We start from the raw sequence: 25851 nt of genomic DNA, 5'->3' as shown, positions 1-25851 counted from the left end.
TTTGATGGCATGGCAAAAAGTGCTGGCCTAGAAATTTGGAAGCCCTGAGTTCGAAGCCTCCCTTGGCAGGGAAGCAGTTGGTGATTTCAAGATCACGTAAAGTGACAGTACCACTCTATACTGCACTAGTGAGGCCACACGTGGATTCATGCACCCAATCCTGGTCACCATGGTACAAAAAAGATGTTGAAACGCTAGAAAGAGTGCAGAGAACAATAACGATGATTAGTGGGCTGGAGGCTACAACATACAATGAGTGGGTGAAGGAACTGGGTATGTCCAGAATTGGGAGGGGACATAATTACTGTCTTCCAATATTTGAAGGGTTGTCACAGAGATTTGGGGGTCAGCCTATTCTCCAAAGTGCCTGAAGGCAGGACAAGAAGCAATGGATAGAAACATATGAAGGAGAGAACCAACCTAGAACTAAGGAGAATTTTCCTGACAGTGAGAATAATTAACCAGTGGAACAGTTTTCATTCAAAAGTTGTGGATGCTCCATCATTGGAGGTATTTAAGAAGAGACTGGACAGCCATTTGTCTGGAATGGTATAAGTTCTCCTGCTTGAGCAGTGGGGTTGACTACTAGAAGACCTCCTCAGTCCTTTTAACCTTATTATTCTATGTTTTATGATGCAAATCAAGAGGAAGTACCTGGAAGGTCTCTTCTCCATCATCAAAGTGTCTTGGCAAGTGATGGAAGGAGGGGGAATTAAAAACCCAAGCTGCTTTTGGAAGGCAGCTAAAGAAAAGGCAAGGCAAAGTGAGTGCTACCTTCCCCTGCTGATGTTGGCTTTTTGTTCAGTTGGGAACCTGCTGTTTTTTCTCATTAACTGGGAAAAAGTGACCGATTCTTCCTCTGGATCTCTGTGTGTCTCTTTCTCTCAAACAGAGAGAGAGAGAGAGAAAGAGAAATTGCAGACGCTACACAAAGTCAGAATTAAATCTGACAAATCTTCTCTTGAGACTCTGTACTTATCTATTTAATAATGTCAGCTGCTTAGCACCCGGGAACTGCATTTTCAGGGATGCTCCTCTGAAGAGTTTGCTTCAAACCTCTGATAGCTGCAGGGCATCACTTCTGCCTGCCTCCAAAATTGACACTGCCGGGACTGAACAGCTGATGACTTTTAAAGTCCATTTGTAACGCTGAGCCTGCCGTCAACCACAACCATCACCTATCATGCTAGGGTTTCTTTTTTCCTTGTTCATATGTTCCGAGTCCCCTGTCAGGCTGCAAAAATTAAAGTGTGACCCCAGTGGGGGGGGGGGGGAACTGCTGATCCTGTGCCCAGCCAGAGCAAAATGAATTGAATTACAGCATAGCTCAACCACCTTGTACTAATGTGCAACTGCAGCAGAGAGTGTGAAAGTTTAAGAATGTGCAGAGTTTGTACAATTGGCTTTACACATCGCACCAAGTAAATGGGGGTTTCAGCCATGTCTGTAGTGTCAATACAGTTGAGATGATTGCTGGTGCTGAAGCTCCTCCCCTTTTTATGTGTATGCAGCCATCTTGACTTTTTTGACTCATTCCTCTGCAGAGACACTGCTGGCCTTTTCTGTAGTTTTATTTTTTAATGTGTACAACGCCTTGCCATAAACCTTAGTGATCCCCTCCCATTATTGCTTCTTCATTAAACCACGATACGGTAAACATGGATTTGTGCTCCACATTATATAAAAAAGGGTGGGGCTTCAATTGCACAGTCACAGCCACCATCTTGACTCTTTTGATGCCCCTGCCTTTGGCTCAAATTGCCTGGGGATGTGGCTAAGGTATCATCTGACAGGTAAGGGGCGGAGCCTGGAGGGGTGTGGCACGTAGGGGCGAGATGTGTGACCTGGGAGTGAAGCCACAAAGAATATGGAATTCAATGTGTTTCTTCATCCCCAAAGTTCATTTACCAGCAGGGTCGTCCCTGCAAAAGTTTAAATGTGGTTTGAGGTTTGTCCCTTACCTTCTTCCTCTAAACGTGATCTTATCTGCATTATCAACATCTCCACACGGTGCTGTTCAGAATCAGAAACCCAGTACGCAGTGCACAAATTGTTATTCTCCTTGGCAACCGAAGCACACAATAGACTGTTGTGATTGTCACGGGTCCTGGGTGGCAGCAGGAATCTCTCTCCATAATTTGAGTTCCAGTTGTTGCAGCCCAGTGTGGGAAACCAAACGCTTACACAAGAACGAGAGGGAAGCAGAATATCAAAATAAGGCAGCAAATTATGCCATCCCCCCAACATCTGTTTACACAGCATCAAGGCTCTGAGCCAGTTCAATTAAAAAAAAAAGTCTCTGAGCAGGTGCAAAGCATCTCTTTCTCAACTCTGCAGAATTTTCTTTTCTGCCTGTCTGGCCTCGCTGACACTGAACATTCCAGAAGAGGCTTTTCAAGACTTCCAGCTGCACAAGTTTTATAACTTCCTGGCATCTGTCTTTATGGAATTCAAGGTCAAGTAATGCACTCAAAGGAACCATTTGTCATGGATTGTAGGCCGGTGTTTTTCACACTTGGCCACTGAAAGATGGGTGGATTTCAACAGCATTCTGGCTGGGGAATTCTGGGAACTTAAATCCACACATCTTAAAAGTGGCAACTCCAGCACTCCCAGTTGCCGTCCACCAGTCACCATATGTGGTTAAGCAAGGATGTCACATGATTGGTAACTTTTTAATTTGCTGGTTTTTCAGGTGATTTTGCTTGTGAGAAACCATTAAATAAAATCACAAATGGGGATCACACAATGGCAGCATGCTGTGACATTATATTTGTGAGTCAGGCATTGAGCACACACATGACTGGGGATTTTGGACCAACTTAAATACAAAGCTCCATCATAACTCCTATTCATTTAGTGCAGGGGTCTTCAAACTTGGCCCTTTTATGACTTGTGGACTTCAACTTCCAGAATTCCCTCCCTCCTCCCCCTCCCAGTGAGCTGGACAAGGCACAGGCTGGCTCATGGACCTCTTTGTGAGTTTAAGGATGCCAGCTGCAAGGATGTCCACAAGGCAGCAGGAAAATGCACATTAAGATTTGGAGGGATAAGCCAGTGGCTGGGTTGGTGTGCTTATGGTTTGAGCTTATTGTCCTGTTGCCATATTTTGGCCTGAAATTAATCTGATTGTCAACATGACTTTGGAAAGAGTACATTGTTTTTCAAGGACACATCTGGTTTTCTTGTGTATAATTCAAGTATCTGAAATCTATCAAAGAGGTAAGAATTACAGTCCCACTGTTACCAATATATTATTGTTTGTATCCCTATAAAGCTGTTACTATGAATGCTATTTTGAGTTGTTTCATAAAGGAGGGAGGGAAAGAAAGAAAGAAAGAAAGAAAGAAAGAAAGAAAGAAAGAAAGAAAGAAGAAAGAAAGAAAGGGAAAAAGGAAGAAAGAAAAAGAAAGAAAGAAAGAAAGAAAAGGAAAGAAAGAAAGAAAGAAAGAAAGAAAGAAAGAAAGAAAGAAAGAAAGAAAGAAGGATTTATTATGCAACCCCCTTACTTCATTTCTTGGAATTTTTCTGAGGACTCAGATGAGGACATCTTTTATTTGGACACCCTGTAATGTGTTTTCCCACTGCTCCCCCCCCATTTTTCTTTTCATAAAAGAGCTGTGCAATGTCTTTTGACTGGATGCCATTCCTTTGGGAGCAGCCATCCGTTTGGAAACCACAGAAATACAATAAATGCATTAAAAAAATACAAAAATGTTTCAGCAAATACCAGACTCTTTGCCTGTCTGCCCTTTCTTGTTAAAGACAGCCATCCAAGAAAGAAAGAAAGAAAGAAAGGGAGAGAGAGAGAGAGGGAGGAAGGAAGGAAGGAAGGAAAACAAACCACATGATCTTTGCAAATCTAGGATCACAGGGATCCTGCCACTGAAATGTCCCAAGAATGAGCAGCTTGCAAAATTGGCTGGTACCAGCTGAGTTCTTTCTGAATTTTGTTTTTCTGGGAGGCCACGAAAAAAATTCACGAGTCATAGAGGTGACTGAAGTCTGTGGCGGGAGGATTGGCATGGAATCCCCTTTACTACTAATAGGAGCAAGTCTATTGCCTTTGCAACTGATTGTACCAGGCAAATTTTCATTGGCCGCCATTCCCTTTCTAACTCAAAACGTCACAGCGGCCTTGGTTCGTCTCAAAGCCACAGCAGGGATGGAGAGCATGTGGTCCTTCAGATGTGGAAAGAACAATATCACGGGGACCACTGCTTATTTTCCAAATCATGTCCGCCGCACAAGCACAACGCTTTTAAACCCAGAGGACTATTTCACTTTCTCAGATCCTACACTGATCTGGCCAGATGATGTTTCTTTTCATCTAAAGTCTTGCCTCTAAAACAAAACTGCTACAGAATCTCTTGGAATGTTCAGATATTAATCAGATTCAGGCCTAGTTTCCTAGGGGCATTTAGAAGTCTAAGGGCCATTAGAAAGATCTGTTCCTGGGGGGGTCCTTGGTGCTCTCTGAGTTTGGTGGTTTTCTTGCTGACGTTTCATTACCCAAACAGTAACATCGTCAGTGCTAGAAGGGACTGGGACTTGCAGGGAGGAGGAGGAGCACTGTGGGGTCTTTGGTGCTCTTTGAGCTTGGTGGTTTTCTTGCAGACATTCCATTACCCAAATAGTAACATCATCAGTGTTAGAAGGGAGTGGGGTTTATCTCTGTTTATATACAGATGGCTTGCCTTGTCACTGTTGCTGGAAATGTTCTTGGTGGTTGCTTGATTAGATTGTTGATTACAGTTTGATTGTCTGAGTTGGTGGTTCCTTGATTGGGATGTTGTTTACTGCTTGATTGTTGGTCTAGTTTAATCTTAGTGTTGTTGTTGTTGTTAATTGCGGTCGTGTCCTACCCATCGTGACCCCATGGACAACGTTCCTCCAGGCCTTCCTGTCCTCTACCATCTTCTGGAGTCCATTGAAGCTCACGCCTACTGCTTCAGTGACTCCATCCAGCCACTTCATTCTCTGTTGTCCCCTTCTTCTCTTGCCCTCCATCTTTCCCAGCATTAGGCTCTTCTCCAGCGAGTCCTTCCTTCTCATTAGGTGGCCAAAGTATTTGAGTTTCAAAATCTTAGTGTTAATTCCTGCTTATCTGGGTGTTGATTGTTGGCGAGGAGGGGTTTTGGTCTTTGGCTTTCCTTTTTAGCTTTTTGAATCTCTCTTTTAAATGGTATGTAGATGCTGTTTATCTCCATCTGCATCCCCTTTGCACTACCACTGCTCAGCAAAGAATGATTTAATGTCTTAGCACCAATCCAATATAGCTAAGTCAATACTTTTGGATGATAAAGTGTACATTTTGACCACAGAAGCAATAGCAAGCAAAACAAAGAAGATTATTCTCAATTTACCTTGGCAACTGAGAGTTTCTTGATGGAAGGGGACAGAACACAGCTTTCGCCACTACGCAGGTAAGATGCCGAAGCCTTGGAATGAGTGACAAGAGGCACACCGGTTTATTTATTTATTAAACTTATGTGCTGCCCATCTCACTATCAAGCAAGAGTGTCGCAGTATGGCGTTTCCGCCCCCCCCACACACACACACTGCTTTAACAAGGCTCTGATACTTGTCAGGCTATGACTGTTCTTTTCTGCAATGGAATTTGAAAGCCCTTTTCACCCTGGAGATACACTTGCATCATCTGTTGCGCAGAAAACAGCCGTTGGCCAGCATCGTAAAAGCTGATGTGTGTCAGGATCAGCTGCAATGCATGAAAGGTTCTCCTATGAAAACCCTCAAAAAGAAAGGAGGTCTCTGGTTCAATTCTCTTTGAAAGTGGGACTTCAAGCACGATAGATCTGGACCACCTTTTGTGGGGTGGGATTGCCCAACATTTGGGGGAGCTGGAGATTTGAGAAGAATAAGGCAACAGTACAAAATAGTTAGAGATCCTCCCTTGACTTTCCTGAGGGCAGGCGGCATGTCTTTGTTTTTCCAATTGGATTATTTCTTTTTTTGTTTGTTTATTTAAATTTTTATTGAGTAAACATTTAAAAACAGGTTGAACACAGTGTGACTTTTCTGGCTGTTATTTTGCCATACATCCTATATCATATACCATATATGTCCCTAGTCATTGATCTTTTATACCATTTACATATTGCATTTTATACTATTTACATATTATATATTTACATACATATTTACAACATAACTTCCATTTCCATTCTTATTTCATATTCTTTCTGATCTCTATCTTACGCTCACTTTGAGGTTGAAAATCTGCACTTTCTCTCTTCTAGACGAGCTTTCTTTGTTCTGACTTTTTCTCCTTGAGTCTAACCAATAATACATCTGATCCCAAACTTCGTAATACTCTGTTTCATCCTTGTCTTTGATTTCTAAAGTTAGTCTATCCATCTCTGCACATATCAATTTTTTTTTTAATTCGTTCACTCTCCACCAGGGAATTTCCATTTTTCCAGTTCTGGGCACACACCAACCTTGCTGCTGTTATAATATGCAACATTAGATATGTCTCTCCTTTGTTAAACTTCCCATCTATCATTCCCAGTAAAAACAGTCCTGGTCTGGGATCTATCTTCAGACCCAACATTTCTTCCAACCAAGTCTTTATTGGATTATTTCTTTGTCTGATGGTTTGTATCCCACCTTTATGATTTTTACAGATAACTCCAGACAGAAAACACGTCCTCCTCCTCCTCCTCCTCCTCCTCTTATTTTCCCCACAACAATTCTGCGAGGTGGATTGGGTGGAGAGAGAGGGGCTGGCCCAATGTCATCCAGTTGGCTTTCATGGCTAACGGCAGGACTTGAACTCATGGTCTCCTGCTTTCTAGCCTGGTGTATTCACCAGTAGATTAAATGTGACAGGTTAAATCTATTGTAGAACTCGTACTGTCATTTCCCAGGTTTCAGCTAAAGTGATTGCAGGTTCAGAAGCCATGGAGAAGCAGCGGGAGAGTACAGAGCGGGCTGCAGGTTGTCCACCCGTTTCCTAATAAGGAATGATCTGGTCTGGTCAGGACTATTGATCTAATCTGGCCTGATTACCCCCAGACAACATCTATCACACTAATGAAATCAGAAAGAGAGAGAGAGATAAATAAGCAGAATGAAAATGAAATAATCCAGAGTGACTCATTCCATCAGAGGGAGAAAACATTTTCTCATTTCCGTCAATTAAAGAGAATTTTAAAAACCTCATATATGCTAAAACAGCCCATTCTTTCTGTACCAGTAAATAGTGATGATGGATCTCTGGCTAAGTCCTCATCGATCAAAATGAAGCTATCCTCCATAGCCACTTTATCATCTTGCTTGCCAACAAAGCAGCCTTTTCTTTTCTTTGGTATAGTAAGCCTCTGCAGCACAGCCTGTACTTATTATGAACTAGCAGCATGCCCAATCCCACTGCATAATGCCATGGATGCTCTGTGTACACAGAAAGGAAGAGAAAGGGTCCTGTTTGGTTTAGGTATAGTGGTGCCTAAGCCATGGTTTAGTGTTTTGTGCAAACATAACCATTAAGTCAGGAGGTGGCAAGTCAAGCCAATGAGACTCTGGAAAGGGTGCAGAGAAGAGCAACTAAGATGATTAGGGGCCTGGAGACTCATATGAAGAACGGTTGCAGGGATTGGGTATGGCTAGAGTAGAGGAAAGAAGGACTAGGGTTGACATGATAGCAGTGTTCCAGAATTTGAGGAGATGTCACAAAGATAAGGGGGGACAAACTATTTACTAAAGCACCAGAAGGCAAGACAAGAACCAACGGGCGGGAACTAATCAAGGAGAGAAGCAATCTAGAACTAAGGAGAAATGTCTTAACTGTGAGAATAATCAACCAGTGCCTTGTCTTTAGAAGTTGTGGGTGCCCCATCACTGAAGGTTTTCAAGAAAACACTGGACAGCCACTTGTCTGGAATGGACTAGATGACCTCCAGGGTCTCTTCCAACTCTTATTCTGTGTTCTATTATTGCTTAACTTTGTCTTGATAGAGAAGAGGTGAACAGGACCATGGACAGCTAATTTTCTCTTCAGTTATCCCATCTGGAAATAACTGGCAGAGCCACCTTTTTAGAAACTCATTCTCCACATTGAGAATGATAACCCAACTCTCCTTTCTGAGCTGGCAAACTATAGCAATAGATATCAAATGCTTGCCACAAATTGGGAGGGGTAAATCTATAATCCATTTGAATCCAAAGTCCTCTTTGAGCGGGTCTTCAAAGTATGAGAAATGGCAGTCTTCATAATTTAACTTTCCTCCTATTGATATGCATTGCTTCTATCTCTGTCATTCTTGTAACTAAATCCTGTATTGGTATCCATGGGAAGGTGTCAAAATCTACAAGAGAAAAATCCAAGCATTGCCCCTTTGTGGTTGAGTGTGATGTCAACACATGTATCAAATTTAGGGACCCACCCACCTCACTCACAGAGTAAATTGTCTGAGTTGTCTTAGCCTAACAGTGTTTGCACAACAATCATCCCCCAGATCAGTTAAAAACCTAGCAGATGCTTTGAACAACTTCCTAATGATAATCTTTGCTTTGTTTTTTGATATTTTTTTGTGACTTAAAGAGTTGCACAAGGCTGGTTTATGCTACAGTGTACTGAGCCAATCTGGAAGGTGGGTTAATTCAATAATCAGGTTAAGTTTATTACATGAACAAAGTTACACTTTCCCCATTTGCTGTAGAGGACCGTAAACTGATCTGTTAGATTTGATTATTGGATTACAGCCTGACCAATAATAGTCTTAATTATTCTTTATAAATGCATGGTAAAAGAGAGAGGGGGGTTACTTTGCTCAAATTCACATTTTTCCTGCCATTTTTCTTCCCCAACCTGATCCCTTCCAGACATTGGATTTCAACTCCTTCCATCCCCTACCAGATTATGAGTCACAAAGTCCAACATACTTCCACTCTGTTTTTTAACGTTCCCCCCACCAATTAATAACTAAGCTCCTGGTTTGAGCCATTGATGAGTTCAGCCTGGCAGATGTGATGTAGATCTTTTTGCTTATTTGCTGTTAAGCTGTCCATCTGTTACCCTTTAAGGGACACTTACAATTTCTGGTCTGTACTTCGCGCCTTGCTCAAACCATCTGCCTTGGCTTCTGCTCCATCCCTGGAGACTGTTCTTCTTTAGAAAAATAAGGGTGGCTTGTGATTTCCGATCACTCCTCTGCTCACATTTCCTCCTGCATCCCATCCAAGATCCTGCAAATGTTGAGCCCTTTTCGCAGACGTCTCCAGAGGCTCCCTCTGGCAGGGCTTTTCTTGGTCCAGCTGCATCCTTCACCAGCAGCTTGGAGAATGGCAGGAAATCCCTTTGACATCAGGGGCTCCAAGCCATTTAGGTGACTCTCGCGTTCTTCTCACCACAGGCCCTTTTCTGCATCTGTTTCACATGCCACCGCAGAGGTCCCAGCGTCACGCCAAGCCAGGCATGTCCAACCCACAGCCCACATACCCCATGCCACTCTGGACAACTAGTAATGTGCTGGCTGTCTATGACTATGTCTCTGTGTCTATAACTGTATTATAGGCAGTCCTCGACTTATAACAATGAAGCCCAAAAGTTCTGTTGCTAAGAGAGACAGTGAAGTAAGTTTTGCCCCACTTTATGATCTTCCTAGCCACAGTTAAGTAGATCACCGCAGTCATAAAGTTAGTAACACGGTCATTAAGTGTATCTGGCTTCCCCATGGACCTTGCTCGTCAGGAGGTCCCAAAAAGGGATCACATGACCCCAGGACACTGCAACTATCATAAGTACAAGTCAGTTGCCAAGCCTCTGAATTTTGATCACCTGACCATGGGGATGCTGCAACAGTCATAAGTGTGAAAAATGGTCATAGTGCCGTTGTAACTTTGAACGGTTACTAAATGACCTGTTGTAAGTTGAAGACCACCAATATAACAGCTATAGAAATGGAATCTTACAGGTCTGAATAAGCAAAATCGATGTAATCTGCATTTGTAGCAGAAGGTGCTGCATCAGAAGCATTAAGCAGATCGTGGCTGATGTCCAGTTGGTCATTCTTGGCTCTGCATTCAGGGCTTCCCTGTGTCCTATCCTATCACTGCTTCTGCAGCACACAGCTCATTCCTCTGGGTGGGGGTCACATGTAAACCCCTTAGCCCACCCTAAAAGGCTCCCCATGCCCCACCCTTAGCTTCCCATGAAAGCTAAGCGAAGGGTTTGAAGCTGTTGTTGGTTGAGGGAGCCCAGTTTAGAATCCAAAGAAAGAATGAAGAGAAAGCAGAGCAATGAAAGCAAAGCCTTATTGATCCATTCTTTATTCTTAAATAGGGTGCGTTTCTCAGTCAGCTGCAGGGGTGCAAGGGCTGGGAGAGGGCGGCCCTTGACAAAGCACCCACAATAGGCTGCCTTTCCTGGGCAGGTTTTATAGCCCTTCAATCTCTCCCTTCTGGCTCTCCACCTCTGCCTTCCCAGGCTGCTTAAATTGCCTTTGGGGAAATAGCTGCATGGTTCGGGCATCAGGAAGAGAGAAGGTGATGTAATAGCGAGCTGCATCGATGGGTGCCTGGTGGGAAGCAGGCAATTAGTTAAGGCAAAGGTGGGAAATAAATAATTGGGGTCAGAATTGCAGGCTTCTTATAGCTCAGCTGATGCAAAGCCAAGAGAAAGTGCACAGCTCCACGAGGGAAATGGGAAAAGACTGGATTGATTAGGGAAGACTTTTTGGGTGCTGGCAATTTTGCTTCTCTGTTTTTTCTCCTCCTTCTTTTTCCCTCTTTAAAAATCATAGTAATTTTAAAAGTGTGGTTCGTTCACATTTCAGGAGCATTTTAATGTTAAGTGAGAAGGAGCCACATCTCAGTTGACGTGCAAGTGCCGGGCAGCTCATGTGCAAGTGCTGTCCATCACTGAAGGGGATTCAGAAAATTTTGGAGTCCCCCCCTCTGCAGATTCCTGCATATTTTATTAGTCCTGCAGGAAGATAAATGGTCTTTAGGGTTTCCTGTCCAGAGGAGGGTCCTTCAGCAGGACCAGGAAGCCTTTTTGCAGGGCCTGTTCACAAGGTGGGTGGATGGACAGATACCAGGGGAAGTTGGGTGTTCCTGGAGGTGCCTCCAGGCTCTCTATTCCGGAAGGAGGGGATGAGAAAATCACATTGGTCTTTTTCTCTAGGTAGGGCTCAAACTTACACTAGGTGCTGGTGGAGCAGAGACGGCCAAGGAAAAAATGATTCCAGATTTCTTCAAAGGTTTATGATATATGCATCAAATAAAAGGAAGGAAGGAAGGAAGGAAGGAAGGAAGGAAGGAAGGAAGGAAGGAAGGAAGGAAGGAAGGAAGGAAGGAAGGGGAATTAAGGAAGGAAGGAAGGAAGGAAGGAAGGAAGGAAGGAAGGAAGGAAGGAAAAGGAATTAAGGAAGGAAGGAAGGAATTAAGGAAGGAAGGAAGGAAAAGGAAGTAAGGAAGGAAGGAAGGAAAAGGAATTAAGGAAGGAATTAAGGAAGGAAAGAAGGAATTAAGGAAGGAAGGAAGGAAGGAAGGAAGGAAGGAAGGAAGGAAGGAAGGAAGGAAGGAAGGAAGGAAGGAAGGAAGGAAATCCTAACGCACATGGAGCACTTGCAGGTTTCCCTCCCAATTTCGTTCTTCGGTTTCATGGAAAGGGGATGAAATGTCTATGAAAGGAGAAAGGGGTCCCGATATAGTCCCCCTCCCTGGGCAAATACAGGGTTCTTACACGGCTGAATTGATGATCATGGGGTGTTGGGAGAATCGCCTGCCATTCCCTCTCTCCCACCATCTGCTGCCCCTCTGGCTCCCCACACTTCCAGGCAATGCCTCTTGGGGGAAACGGCTCCAGGGAAAGAGCGGGGGGGGGCGCTTTTACAGTCGCGGGGTACCCCCACCCCAGGAAGGGGAGTCCTGCGCCCTCCAGGAAGGGCTGGGAAACGCAGACCCAGCAGCTCCAAAGGCTTCCTGCGCCAGCTCCCCCAGCCGCCTCTGGAACCCCTCGCCCCGGGACGCCTCCTGCCCCCCTTCCCCCCAAAGGCCGGAGCCCCTGGGGGGGCGAGGCGGGGGCGGGGGGCGAGGCCTGGGAGGGGTCCTCGTGGGCGGGAAGCCGGGGAGGGGGGGCTGCCTGCCCAGCCCATCCACTCCCCCCAAGGGAGGGCTTTGGGCGACGCGGCTGCCTGGCGGCGCCCGCATAAGAGCGCCCGGCTGCTTTGCTCGCCTTGGAGGTCTTCCCGGCGGAGGGGGAGGAGGAAGAAGGAGCCCCGGAGAGCCAGCCCGGAGCGCGTAGGCGCGATCTACCTGCGCAGCAGGGCTGAGCCGCCGGGCAGAAGAGGAGCGAGCCGGGCTGAGCGGACGCCGCCCCGCCAGGCGCTGCAGCTCCTTCAGCCGCTGGAGGGGTCCGTCCGCCCGGCCAGGGGTGTGTGTCTGCTCCCCCTGCCCGGCCCTCCGCCCGCTGGATGCCCAGGGCGTCCCCGGCCTCTCTGACCCGCGGGGCAGCCTCGCTCCGACGCCTGTAAGAGCCGTCCCCACCCACCGAGCCCCCCGGGAGAGCGGCCAAGCACAAGCCAGGCGCAAGCCCCGGTCCGGAGAAGAAGCCGGCTCTTCTGAAGACTCCGGCGATCTGCCTGGCAGCTGCGCAACATCTGGCCGTGGCCAGGAGACAGGCAAGCGGCGGGGCTGGGCAGGGGGGCCCCGGGAGGGCGAGAGAAGGCGGGCATGGGAGCGCCCCAAGCCCCGGAGTCTGTTCGGCTGGCGTTCCTCTCCACCTGGCCGGAGATGCAAAGGTATATGATATATGCATCAAATACAAGGAAGGAAGGAAGGAAGGAAGGAAGGAAGGAAGGAAGGAAGGAAGGAAGGAAGGAAGGAAGGAAGGAAGGAACGAGGATGGGGGTGGGGCCCTTTGCAACGCCAAAGAGGGGAAGCCTGCAAACCTCCGAACCAGGACCCCCCTCCCCACTTCCCACCCCCAAAGATGGCAAGGCTGGTTCAGGAAGGAAAGGCTGCCAAGCTCTGCTGGGGAGCAGCTGCCCTGGGTGGTTCCGTGGGTCAGGAAAGCCAGGAGACAAAACGCGGCGCTTTTGGCAACTTTGTGGGTGCCAAGGTCCTTCCAGGCGGTTTTGTCGTGCCCAGCATTAGGACAAGACCCCAGAGGGGTGTGGGAGGATCTGGGCGTCCTCCTTGGGTAGCCAGGTCGCCATCTCTGGATTCCAAATATACAGCAGCCTCTCCCGGACCTGGGCTGACCAGCTGTGTCCAGGTGATCAGGCAGGTGAGCTTTTCTTACCAGGGATAGGCAAGCTTGGCTCTTTTAGGACTCCTGGACTTCAACTCCCAGAATTCCTGAGCCAGCACAGCTGGCTCAGGAATTCTGGGAGGTGAAGTCCACAAGTCCTAAAAGAGCCAAGCTTGCCTACCCGTTTTAGACTACCCTAGGAGAGCATTTGCTTAGGATCTGGGTCGGGTGAGGATCTATAACTGTTAAGCCCAGCTGGGTGCAAGTGACTTCTAGGCACTCTCTTTGCAAGAACGTGGTTGTGGAGCCAGATGGACTCCAAATGTAGCAGTCCCTAATTTTTAAAATCTGGGCAAATGGCATTTTGGGATCAATGTCTATGTAGCTTCCCAACCATCCAGGTCACAGTTGTCCCCAAAGGTGCTTTTTTTTTTTTTCAAAGGGCAACTAGAATTTCTTGTTTGCCCCCCCCCCCATTTTGGAAACGTTTCGCTTCTCATTCGAGAAGCTTGGATGAATGGACGGAAGAAGTGGAACTGAAGCAGCTTCTTGGATGAGAAGCAAAATATTTTCAAGAAAAGAGAAAAAAAAACACACACACACCAAGAAAGTCCAGTTGCCTTTTGGAAAAAAAAGCACTTTGGGATAGCAGAAGTGGGAGGAAAGGGATCTATCCATCATACCTATCCATCCCTACCTACCTATCCATCCCTACTTATCTATCCATCCCTACCTACCTACCTACCTACTTATTAATAGAGATATTTTAGAATTATGGCTCTGTTTTGACCTTCTAGTTTATTTTGTAGTGTTATTAAATTACTTTTATCTCTACCTCTTCCTTTTAGTTCTCTAAACAGCATAGATTATGGGGGGAAAATGTTCCTCGCTCTCTTTGCAATACAGCTTTTTTATGCAGCAGATTTTTAAAATAATATAGTTACATAGTTGCATTGCTTTTCAGTTTATATCATACTATAAACTAAGAGTATTTTCCCCTTAAGAAATATTAACTGTAACGTGCTTGGTGGTTGAAAATATATATGTATATATTTAGTGTAATAAATGCACTAATTCTTCCTTGGCACAGGGAAATTCCTGGTGAACACAGCAGCGTGTAAGAAGGAACAAGGGCTGCCTCCTTGGTGAGGGGGTGCATCTTTCCATCTGCCTAAGCAAGAGGAGGAACTGCTATGGACCAGCTGCTGAATCTCCTCTATCTGAACTTCTCAGAGCAATTGAATCTGCTGGAAGAGAACGGCATGTCTTGTGGCGAGTCGGTGGGGAACAGCACCTTCCTGATCGTGGCTTACAGCGCCATCATTGCAGTGGGGCTGACGGGCAACCTCTGCCTGGTGTGCGTCATCATCCAGCAGAAGGAGATGAGGAACGTCACCAACATATTCATCGCCAACCTCTCCTTCTCCGACATCCTCATGTCCCTTGTTTGCATGCCCGTCACCGTCATTTACACCCTGATGGATCACTGGATCTTGGGAGAAGTTGTCTGCAAGGTCAGCCCCTTTGTCCAGTGTGTTTCTGTCACAGTGTCCATCCTGTCCCTGGTCTGGATCGCTTTGGAGAGACATCAGCTTATCATCAACCCAACTGGGTGGAAACCAGCAGCCAACCACGCTTATATGGCGGTTGCCCTCACCTGGGGGGTAGCCTGCTGTATTTCCTTGCCCTTCTTGTCCTTCACTATCTTGACCAACGAGCCCTTTCAAAACCTGAGCCTTCCTTTTGACTCCTTGGCCAACCACCTGGTCTGCATTGAGCACTGGCCCTCCAATCAACATCGCTTGTCTTACACAACCTTCCTCCTGCTCTTCCAGTACTGTCTACCTTTACTGCTCATCCTTGCCTGCTACTTCCGCATCTTCCTACGCCTTCAACGCCGGAAGGACATGGTGGAGCGAGCAAAAGATGGCTCCCGGGCCACCAGCCACAGGAAGGTCAACATCATGTTGGCTTGCATTGTGGTAGCTTTTGCTGCTTGTTGGTTTCCCCTCATGTTCTTCAACGCCCTCTATGACTGGGACCACCAGAAGATCTCGGTGTGCTATTACAACTTAATTTTCTCCCTCTGCCATCTCACGGCCATGGCTTCCACCTGCATCAACCCCATCATCTATGGGTTCCTCAACAGCAATTTCCAAAAGGAAGTCAAGGCCTTGCTGTACCGTTGCAGCTGTAGTCGTGAGAAGGAGAAGTATGAAAGCTTTCCTCTTTCCACGGTCAGCACAGAGGTCTCCAAGGCCTCACTTCATAGTGAGGGGGGTACCAGTATCCCTGCGTGATGGCTGGATCCCAGGCTGGACCTCCGGAGAGCAACCTCTTCTTTCCTCAACACTGAACAAAGTGTGGATTAGCTCTGCTGTTTTTGTGTTTGCATCTTTCCAAGTCTTCTGTCTGCTATTTTATAATCAAATGTATATCAGGGATCATTTTCAGTTGCTGGGGACAGAGAGATGAAGTTTGACAGAAATTGAGAATGACTGGGAGGTCTGGAGAACTTAAATTCCTTAGGCACCAATGCATTGGCTGCTTGGAGATCAGATCTTCTCCTGGTTCCTGAGCCCAAGTCTTTACCTAAGCCCTGGGTGACCTGAAAGCTTCTTAGAGAATATAACTATATTGAAATGAATGGAGATTAGGAGATGTGTTTAAGGAACTGCATAACTTCCTAATATGATCCAGGGCTCCTAAATTGCTTTGCTTTGCAAAGTAACCATCCATCTCATTTTCAAAGTCCTGATGTGAGTGATCGTGACAAATTGCTTCTCAGAGAGAGCATCTATCAATGATGGTAAATAAAGATTTCTTGACAGAAAACTTGCACGGCACGCCCAATCTTCTTCTTTGCAACCACAGAATAATATTGGATATGTTCTAGAATAGTGGTGGGTTTTTTTTTTTCAAATTTGGCAGTTTTAAGATGTATGGACTTCAACTCCCAAAACTGGCTGGGGAATGCTGAGAGTTAAAGTCCACACATCTTAAAGTTGCCAGAGTTGAAAAACACTGTTCCAGCCTGTGCTTTTCATCCAAAAGGGTCCTTTCTAGGGTGGGACAGACTTTTGCCCCTTGTGAGCTGTATGAGCTCCTTGGATAATACTCCAACGTTTTCTGTGGCATGCCAGGAACTTAGAAAAATCTTAGATTTCGGACAATCCATTCCCGGTGGAAAAGGTCACACACCATCAAGAACCTGTAATTGTTGCGTAATGTTAAGTTGCTATAGTCTCATATGCTTCAGATGAAAATATGGATGGGATAATATCATTAGATATAGAAAGGGACAACCAGAGATTCTGTTGCCTAAATCAGAAGCTTCAAAAGCATCCTTGCTTTCTCCTGATTCTTAACAATAGCAAAATATTTTCTCCGCTGACTGCTCCCATCCTATCAATGCAGTTAAGCCCTTTAATCTCCACTCAAATTCTTTTTTTTTTTGAATAATAATAAAAAGCAAGCCTTTCTCTAGATAAGGTAAAAGATGTTCAATTTTCCTCTTGCATTGCCTGGAAAGTTAGCCCCTTTAATATAAATTCAGAGCAAAGGCATCAAAATACATTTCTTGTTTTCTAGATGGGCATTTAAATCCTGCACAAGCTAATTTTGTGCAGGCCACATTGGCTCCATCGGAGTCCGAGACTTTTAACAGCTCTGCCTCAGTTTCTCCGTCTGAACTACAGCCCAATTTTTCTTTCATTGCCCAAGCCCTTGGGAAATTTTAGGAATAAAATTGTCTGCTTGCAGTAAATGCTGATATGATGTAATCCAGCTGAGGGCAATGAGTCTACCCTGTGTAAATCAGGACTATGGGATCTGGCTTTGGAACTGCAAATCTGTTCAACAGCTAGGAGGAGAAAGCATATTAAATAGGTGGGGATTTTTTTGTAAAAAAAAAAATTACTTATATTAATTAAATCGCCTGATTTAAATTTGATACAGATTTCAAAGCACCAACATCAAATTTTGTTCTTGCTTTTTTCCCTTTTCTGACTTTGCCCTCTCTCCAAAGGCTAAATGAAACTCTTCCGCCCCCTCTCAAATGTTGCGCATTGACTGTGAATCAAGTAAGCTTGTTAGCCAAGATTTCCTCCCATTGGGGGAGTCATCGATCCCTGAAGGTTTTTTTTTTTTCATATTTTACACTGCATTTTAAATGCTCTGGCCAGACTCCCTGCAAGGCAGTCACACTGTCACATCAGACAACAGATTTGCAGTGGCAATGTTATCACTGGATTTTCACTGCCATTTTTTTTCCTTTTCATATACAATAAAACAGGGCCGATCCAGGGCTCTAATCTGGATGAATGCAGGGGAATAGCACCAATTGCTTTATTACAAGCAGAAATTTGCTGATGGTCCCATTCAAATTTTAATCAGGATACTGTTAAGTCTGCTAATCAGATCTCTCCTATTAAATTTGCCCACTGCTGACTGCATACAGGAAGGAAAGAGACGTGAGAAACAGGGATTTGAGGCTCATGTGTCCATCTCTCTTTTTCACATAACCATGTACTCTGTATGTTAATCATGTCTGTTGTTCTGCGACACAAGGCACAACTGGCTTTAACTGGCAGCCCTTGGCTGCAGGACAAGCTTCAGCACAGATCCTGGGGTCCTGGTGAGGGGACCGGCTTGCAGAGCTAAATGAAATGCACGTCTCATCCCAAAACACAGTAGTTGCAGAGCAGAATTACCCTCCCAAAGGCAGCTACATGTTGACTTGCAAATTTAGAGGCCAACAACAGCAACTGAAATTGGAAATGCAGCAAGATGGAGAAGCTGAAAACAGAGAGATTGTCTCCTTCCTAGCCACTCTCTTCTCCGAGAACGTGGTTGCTAGCTGTCTGCCTTTGTAACTTTACTATCAGAAACCCAGCATATGGCCTCCTAATAGAATAATGGGGTTGGACTAGAAGTTTAGGGTCCCTTAGGAACATTTTGCCATCGTTCAGGGCTAGGGCAAGGGTGAGGAGGCTGTGGGCAGCCAATTGTTGCTCAGTTGCAACTCCTGGTCTGCCTGAATGCTGCTGTCCTGATCGAGGTTGGTGCCTCGAGTATGAGAATTTAACATCTGGACTCTTCCATTCATCCTGGGCTGCAGAGGGTAATTTGATACCTAGTGGGACATTACAGGTGATGGGAGAACATCACAGTTCTGAATGTAATTTTATTGCTTTGGTGCTGCATGTCCCCACACATTTCTCGGCAGGAGAAAGAGAATGATTTTAGCTACGGTAGGCTTTTATTGTTTGGACTTTCTAACTACAGCTTTAGGAGAATCAATCTTCCTAGCTCAGAGATCACCTCGCCTTCTAAAATGCAAGTCATATGATGTATGAACAGATGCTACATGCAAAGGGGATTTACATACAATTGTATCTGCACTGTAAAGTACCAAAACAATGCTTTATAGTAGTGTTGCCCAAGCTTGGCAATTGTAAGGTCTGTGAACGTCAACTCCCAGAAATCCCCAGCCAGCCATGTCCACAGATCTTAAAACTGTCATATTTGAGGAACTGTTTAGAACAGGGGTACGGAACTACCGGTATGGCCCTTTTATAACTTGTGGACTTCAACTCCCAGAATTCCCGAGCCAGGAAAGATTTGAAATCCACACATCTTCAAGCGCCAAGCTTTGAGAAACATTGCTCCACTGGATGAATCCTTCTGAGGGACATTCCTTTTGTGAAATCATTGCCAATTTGTTGAAATCGACCTTGTGCAATATTATTTTTCAGAGCTGTGCTTTTCAATTAGGACTTCTTTCTCTTTGGTTTATGGCTTTAAAAAACTAATTGGAGCTGGGCTGTTCATGTTTCTGGATTTTCACATTGGGCAGAAAAATCCACGCTGGGAAATGAAGGGTTCTTTCTAAAGATATAAACTTTAAGCAACAACCAGGACAACTGATCCTGAGATGTTTGTAATAATCAAAATTATTATGGGAAGTAAGATTTCATTCACTTTCATGTATTATGTCAAGAGTGAGGAATAAGATGCTGGTCTTTGCTCTCAAAACTAAGCATTGCTCAATTGGTTTGGTTAACTGGTTCTCATGCCCTTAACAAAGATGCTGCAATATCTGGGACACAAAAATTACACCAGGAATTTTTACATCCTGATGATTACTATTTTCTTGTACATGACAAAACCATTATAAGCAGTTAAGCATTCTAGAATATTTCTCTAAGCTACTTGTGTGCTTCCGAGCTTCAGCATCCGTTGAATGTATGTTAATATGTATTGTGATGGTGGCATCTTTATAGATTCAAGAGGCAGGAGATTTCCAGCCAATAGCATTTACGCCTTCTTTATATAATTGTAAAGGCATCACATTAATTAGCAAGGTGAAGGGAAAGGTGCCTGCCATTTTCTCTTGACCTTTAGGTGATAGTTTGAAATATCCTCCAGATTGTGCATGAAGGAAGAGAGAGCTGGGTGTACAGATTTCATCAGCCGATGGATAACCAGGGTGATGTACTGAGAAATAAGGAGTCTTTATCCATCCTCAAGAAAAACCCTGTCCACACATCAGCTGGGATGTGTAGAGAGCAGCCTACCTTAGACATCAAGTAGTGGAGGAGATCTGAGTTTCAGCCTCTTAGTATGTTACTTTTTCAGTGCCGTCTTAACTTCAAACGGTTAAGTGGACGACTGCCTGTACTGAGAAAAACAAATGTTAGTGAATTAGTGAAACCCTTGTAGATCAACATGACTTTTAATTAATGGCAGGAGATGGAATGGACACAACCCTTTCCTGAATTATATTCCCTCAGAAATCCTTGAACATCCCGAGGCTACATATTCACTTCTATCATGTTTCAACCAGCTGATCCGTCATGACTTCCTCCCAAATATTTTAGAGAAAAGGTGGCTTAAGAAGGAACTTAAGCCACTCAATTAAACGATCCCCGATGAGGCAAAGTTGTGAAATACAGGAAGTTTTGTTCATTCTTTTTTTTTTTTTTTAAAGCAATGATTTCAAGAATGGTTTGGCAGCATTGTTGTTGTTAAAAACTTATTGTTGCTCAGTTTGGGTCTTCCAAGACAGTTTACATATGTTTTCTGTCTCAAAATAGCAGAAATTATGCCAGTATGTTTAGAAAATATGGTTAGTATGATCTCCAGGCTCTCAAAGACCCTGAGGTGATAGCAGGCTTAGTCCTGCACTAAATTACAGCTAGTCCTCAACTTACGACACAACGGAGTCCAAAACTGCTGTTACCAAGTGACTCCAGGACACTGCAACGGTCATAAATATGAGTCAGTTGCCAAGTGTCTGAATTTTGATCACGTGATCATGGGGAATGCCACAATGGTCATGTGAAAAATAATCATAAGTCCCTTTTTTCAGCGCTGTTCTAATTTTGAACGGTCACTAAACAAACTGTTGTGCGTCATTTTTTTCTGCACAACTTGAGACAACTACTACTAAAGAAAGACGGAATGCTTCCTTACTGTCACTGATGGCTTCCTAAAATACCGACATCCTCTCTGTTTGAGAGAGGATTCTTTTTCTTTCCTACTGTTTACTGAAGTGAATGCATAAGGCGGGAAATACCATTTTGCCCTAGCAGCAAAATATTTCAGACCAACCTTTGCGAGAAAAATTTTTTACCGTTTGAAAAGAAAACGGTCCTTTCTTCCTACTGTGTTTTCCCGAAAATAAGACTGGGTCTATTTTTTTTTTTTTTTTTGCCTCCAAAAGAGGCATCAGGGCTTATTTTTGGCGGGTGGCTTTAATACTCACCTTTGGCACCGACAGCCCCACCCAGCCAGTCTACTTCTTCTGGGGCCAAAGTTCTGCAGCTGCATTTGGGCCTGCATTTTGCAGTCAGGCCTTTCCAGAAGGCCTAAGCAGAAGAGTACCGAGCTATGGATTCAATCCATAGCTTGGTGCTCGGCAGCTGGAGTCTTGCAGAACTGAACTATGGATTGAATCTATAGCTCTGTTCTCAGCTGCAGAGGCCTTCCGGAAAGGCCCGTGACTGAGAAATGCAGGCCTGACTGCAGAAGAGGCCTCAGAAGAAGAAGTGGGCTGGTAAGGAGAGGCCTACCTGCAAGGTAAGCAGGTGCGGAGCGCATGAGGCAGATCCACCCCCACCCCAGCTTGATTTTTAAGTGTGTGCCTCGCCCCCAAACTAGGCCTTATTTTGGGGGTAGGGCTTATATTAGGCCCACTCTCCAAAATCGAGCTAGGGCTTATTTTCAGGGTAGGCCTTGCTTTTGGGGAAACACGGTATTTGAAACTAGAGCACAGGTCAGCAACCTGCGGCTTCGGAGCCGCATGCAGCTCTTTGAGCCTTCCCCTGTGGCTCCCAGCCTCCTCTGCCATTTGCAGAGAGAGACAGAGACAGAGAGAGGCAATTGCGCTTCCCTGCTTCTCTCTCTGTGTGTGTGTATAAAAGAGAGTGCACTCACAGCGTTCTCCGAGGAGCTGAAAAGCTTATTGGGCGGAGCTCCTCCCTTTGCTGCGTCTCTGCAGGAAGCAGGAAGGGCAGGAGAGAGCTAGCTAGCCCAGCTATGCTGACTCAGGAATTCTGGGAGTTGAAGTCCATGACTCATAAAAGAGCCTTACCCCTGAGCTTGTTGGAGAACAGCTTGAAGCTAGCTTGCCAGGTGAGCAGCAGATAGGAGAGAGGGAGAAAGGGGGGGGGAAAGAGAGGGAGGGAGAGAGAGAGGGGGGAAAGAGAGAGAGAGAGAAAGAAAGAGAGTGGGGGAAGAGGACTGGCAGACCAAGGGCAGATAGAGAGGGAGGAAGAGAGAGAGACAGAGAGAGACCCTTTTGACATCTAAAATGAAGATAACACTGCATATATCCTTTGTTACCTCTGTGTGTATGTATATACATACATACACACACACACACACACACACACACCTATAATAAAGGTAAAAAAGGATATATGCAGTGTTATCTTCATTTTAGATATCAAAAGGGTTTTGTGGCTCCCGGTGTTTTGTTTTCCGTGGGAAACGGGTCCAAGTGGCTCTTTGAGTGTTTTGGGTTGCTTACCGCTGGACTAGAGGATCCTTGCACAGCTCCTTTTACCGATCTCCCAAAGCTTCCTGGCAAATTTTGATTGATTCTTCCACCAGTTCAGTGATGCTATTTCCCGGCACCAGAAGTTGCAGTTTTAGAGAAGATGGGCCTAATTCCAACAGAACCAGAACTCCATAGGGCCAAGCCATGACTGAAAGGCTTGGTTCTCAGTGCAGAGATCAGGGGTGTCCAGAGGATGTAGGTCTAAAAAAATCAAGATGATCTATAAATAATTATAAATGTTCTCATCCTTATTTTACAAGAAAAAATATATATTCCAGCATCCAACCAGGGTGGATTTTTTTTAGTATGTTTAATGTTAGATTTATTATTATTACTGTACACATTTTTGTTATTACTGGATACAAGTATATATTTTTCTGTTTCCTCTCTTTTGCATTTTATTCTTGTTGATAAGACACAATAAATATATATTAAGAAAAAGCTGAGGTGGTGACCGCAACAGTGCAACTGAATATTAAAAACCGGTGGAGTTTCTTTCCACCAAAATGTTCTCCATGCCTTCTTGGCTGTTTTGAACACACCCTCTGGACTGAGATGCCTGAACTGTTCAAAGGAAGGCTTTATATATAAAATGGAGTTTTCTTCTCTTTGCTTGAATTTCTGGGGAAAGCGTGCTTGTCATAGAATTGGTTGCTTTATATGGTATTTTTTTTATTCTGCTGCGAGAAAAAAAAAATAAAGCATCCTGCACTTTTGTGTTTGCTTCCTCTTTGTGGGCTTTGTAAGAATGTGAATCTCAATGGGCTGTTTATAAAGGGGTCTTGTTTAATGGAGTGCCCAGACTTCAAAATTCTTTCCAAACACTAAAGGGGGAATTAAGGTATAGAGCAGGGGTGTCTAGTCTTGGCAACTTTAGGACTTTTGGACTTCCACTCCCAGCATTTCCTAGCCGGCCACAGGTCTTAAAGTTGTCAAGTTTGGACACCCCAGTATAGAGGGAAGGTTGCATCTTGGGGCTAACAGGCCAACTGATTATCCTGAAAGTAGCAGGTAACGGAAGAGAATGCCAAAAAACCCCAAATGGACATCTCAGACATACCTCTGGATCTACAGGAGTTCTTGTTGCTCATTTTCCAAACACTAATCCCAAAGAACTGAAAAATGATGGTTTGCAGAGAATTCAGTCCCAAACATCTCTGCATTTCCCTTCTTTGCTTTGGTTCCAAGATATTGAGAGTGCAGACACAGCTGGCAGGATGATTCCTGTCAAAGAAGAGAAATACTAATTGCTTATTTCAGGGTCACCTAAAGTCACCATTCCTAACAGATCGTTACCTCAAGGATCAGACATGATTTATCTGTGTGTTTCAGAAACTTGTGGTTGAAAATCCCTGTATTAACCAGCCTCCTGAAATTATCCCAAACTCTCAGCATGTGCCTGATTAAGCAATTGTAGGCTGCAGATAGATTGCTCTGCATGAGCACCGGATCCAGCCAATAACCTCACGAATAAAGAAAGAAGGCAGTTTCTCAAAAGCCTTATGAGGTTTTGATCTGTTCTCGACTTGAGAAAAGTCTGCCCAAGATACATAAATAGAGAGTTACAGTTGGCCAGATCCTCTGACCCCCAAAATGAAGCTACGGTTCTGTGAATAATAAAATCAGCATCATAGAGACCAGCTTTCCCCAGCTGGTGTTCCTCAAATGTGTTTTGAGTCACCAACCTTCCTAGGCAGCTTGATCAAACCGGCTGGGAATTCTGGAACCCTAACTTGTCTGAAAGGCAGTAGGTCAGCTAAAGCTTATGTAAATTTTGCAAAAAAATAAAATAAAATAAAAATCTTGAAGCTTCATTTGTACCCTTGGCAGAGTTCCAAACTCTTATTTCTTATCTTCTTAGATCCTAAGAATTTATGGGAACATCACAACGAAACTCTTTCCTTTCATCTGAATAACAGCCTTCCCTAACCTGGTGTTTTTAGCTGAGCAAGGACTGCAGACGTGGCTCCCCAGTGGTTTGGGAAGTAGGTGCTTCACCACTCAGGAAACGCGTGGGTTTGGAGAATTGGGCCCCAGGATGCTTAGGACCGATCAACATTAGGAGACACGAATCCTTGGATTTAGCAGCAAGACTTCATGGAAGGGTAGTGGATTCTATGGTCGAAGGGCTCTCTGGGGAACACAGTCATTACCATTGTGCTCTGACTCATAGAGCAGACTTGTAATCGAATCTTAATTTCCAGTCTGTTGTGTTGACGAAACAATTGAGCCTGGTTGGAAGCAAATACTGCATTAAGCCAAGGATCTCCAAACTTGGTAACTTTAAGACTTGCGAAACTCCCAGAATTCTTCAATTCCCAGAATTCCTTAGCTAACCATGCTGGGTGGGGAATTCTGAGAGTTGAAGTCCACAAGTCTTAACAATTGCCAAGTTTGGAGACCCCTGTGTTAAGCCCAAGGTTGCAAGCAATATTCAGGGGGGATTTCCTCCACAATCTGGACATGAGTGGTTTCCTCCATCTTCAGAGCAAAACTATGACAATAGGTTTGGATATACATACGGAGTAAAGCCAAAATCTCCTCCCAGGCACTGTAATTTGTAAGGCATAGCTTATGGCTTAGCATGTAATTCATATCCAGCCAAACAGAGTTCATTCACTCATCATACTAATCCTGAACTATAATCTTTCTATTGTCCTAATAAAAGAGAAAAGACTCCCCCAAGTTAAGTTAGCATTGAGTCTTTTGAAGTCACATGACCTTGTGGCTTCATAGACTTAGACATGTCATCTTTTTATCAGCACAGAAATAGTTTGTCCTTGCCTTCTTCCAGAATCTCTCCCCCTTCCCATTATTTACTCTACCCCACCGCTCAAGTGTTTCCAGGTATTCCTCCATCCAAATATTACCCAGCTCCAGCCAGTTTCCAAGTCTATCAGTTAAATCACAGATCATGGAATTATGGAATTAAAAGAGACCACGTGCCGCAGGTAATCCAATCCTCTGGAACCATCCGTGAGAAGTGGCTGACCAACCTCTTTATCTAAATTTCCAGAGGTGGGGAATCCATAAGGAGACTGTTCCACTGTTGTACATATCTTACCATCACAAAGTTTTTCCTCATACTGACACAAAATTAGGTAGCTGTAGCTTATATTTATTTCTTTGGCTGCTAGTTTCTGCAGCAATAGAACATAGCTCCTGAACATCTTCCCTATGGCAGTCTATTATATGCTTAGAGACTGATATTATCTCTCCTCTCAGTTTTGCTTCCTCCTGACTGAACATCCCAAGTTCCATCAGCCTGCCCTCATAGATCATCTTCCCCCAACCCCTGTATAATTTATTTGTTTGTATATCCCATTTTTATTATTTTTATAGCTAACTCAAGGTGGCAAGCATACAATACTCCTCTCTCCTCCTGTTTTTCCATAACAACAACCCTGTAAGGTAGATTGGACTGAAAGAGAATGATTGGCCCAAGTTCACCCAATTGGCTTTCATGCCTTGGGCAGGACTAGAACTCATAGTCTCCTGGTTTCTGGTCTGGTGCCTTAATTTGGCTCTCTTGTTACTCTTGTTACCTTACTTCCTTGTTGCCTTTCCCTCT

At 44.6% G+C, this 25851-nt stretch overlaps 1 protein-coding gene and 1 long non-coding RNA gene across 3 annotated transcripts; one reads left to right on the top strand and one right to left on the bottom strand.

Moving 5' to 3' along the window:
- Positions 1-537: 537 nt before the first annotated feature.
- LOC120318795 lies at positions 538-25068 on the bottom strand. Of its 2 annotated transcripts, none has more exons than XR_005559593.1 (4): positions 23341-25068; positions 22251-22481; positions 19795-19897; positions 538-2179 (listed from the first exon to the last, which is right to left on the bottom strand). It is a non-coding gene; the product is annotated as an uncharacterized LOC120318795 (long non-coding RNA). The 2 variants fall into 2 exon arrangements; XR_005559594.1 differs by having other exon boundaries at positions 19795-19892.
- Positions 13467-21423, top strand: LOC120318793 (neuropeptide Y receptor type 4-2-like). Its single transcript, XM_039366851.1, has one exon. The coding sequence runs from the start codon at positions 14410-14412 to the stop codon at positions 15514-15516; it is 1107 nt and encodes a 368-aa protein (XP_039222785.1). The 5' UTR covers positions 13467-14409; the 3' UTR covers positions 15517-21423.
- Positions 25069-25851: the final 783 nt, after the last annotated feature.

Source organism: Crotalus tigris, unplaced genomic scaffold, assembly GCF_016545835.1.
Source record: "Crotalus tigris isolate CLP2741 ecotype Arizona unplaced genomic scaffold, ASM1654583v1 scf7180000020455.750797, whole genome shotgun sequence".
NCBI lineage: Eukaryota > Metazoa > Chordata > Lepidosauria > Squamata > Viperidae > Crotalus > Crotalus tigris.
This window is presented reverse-complemented; position numbering and strand designations above follow the sequence as displayed.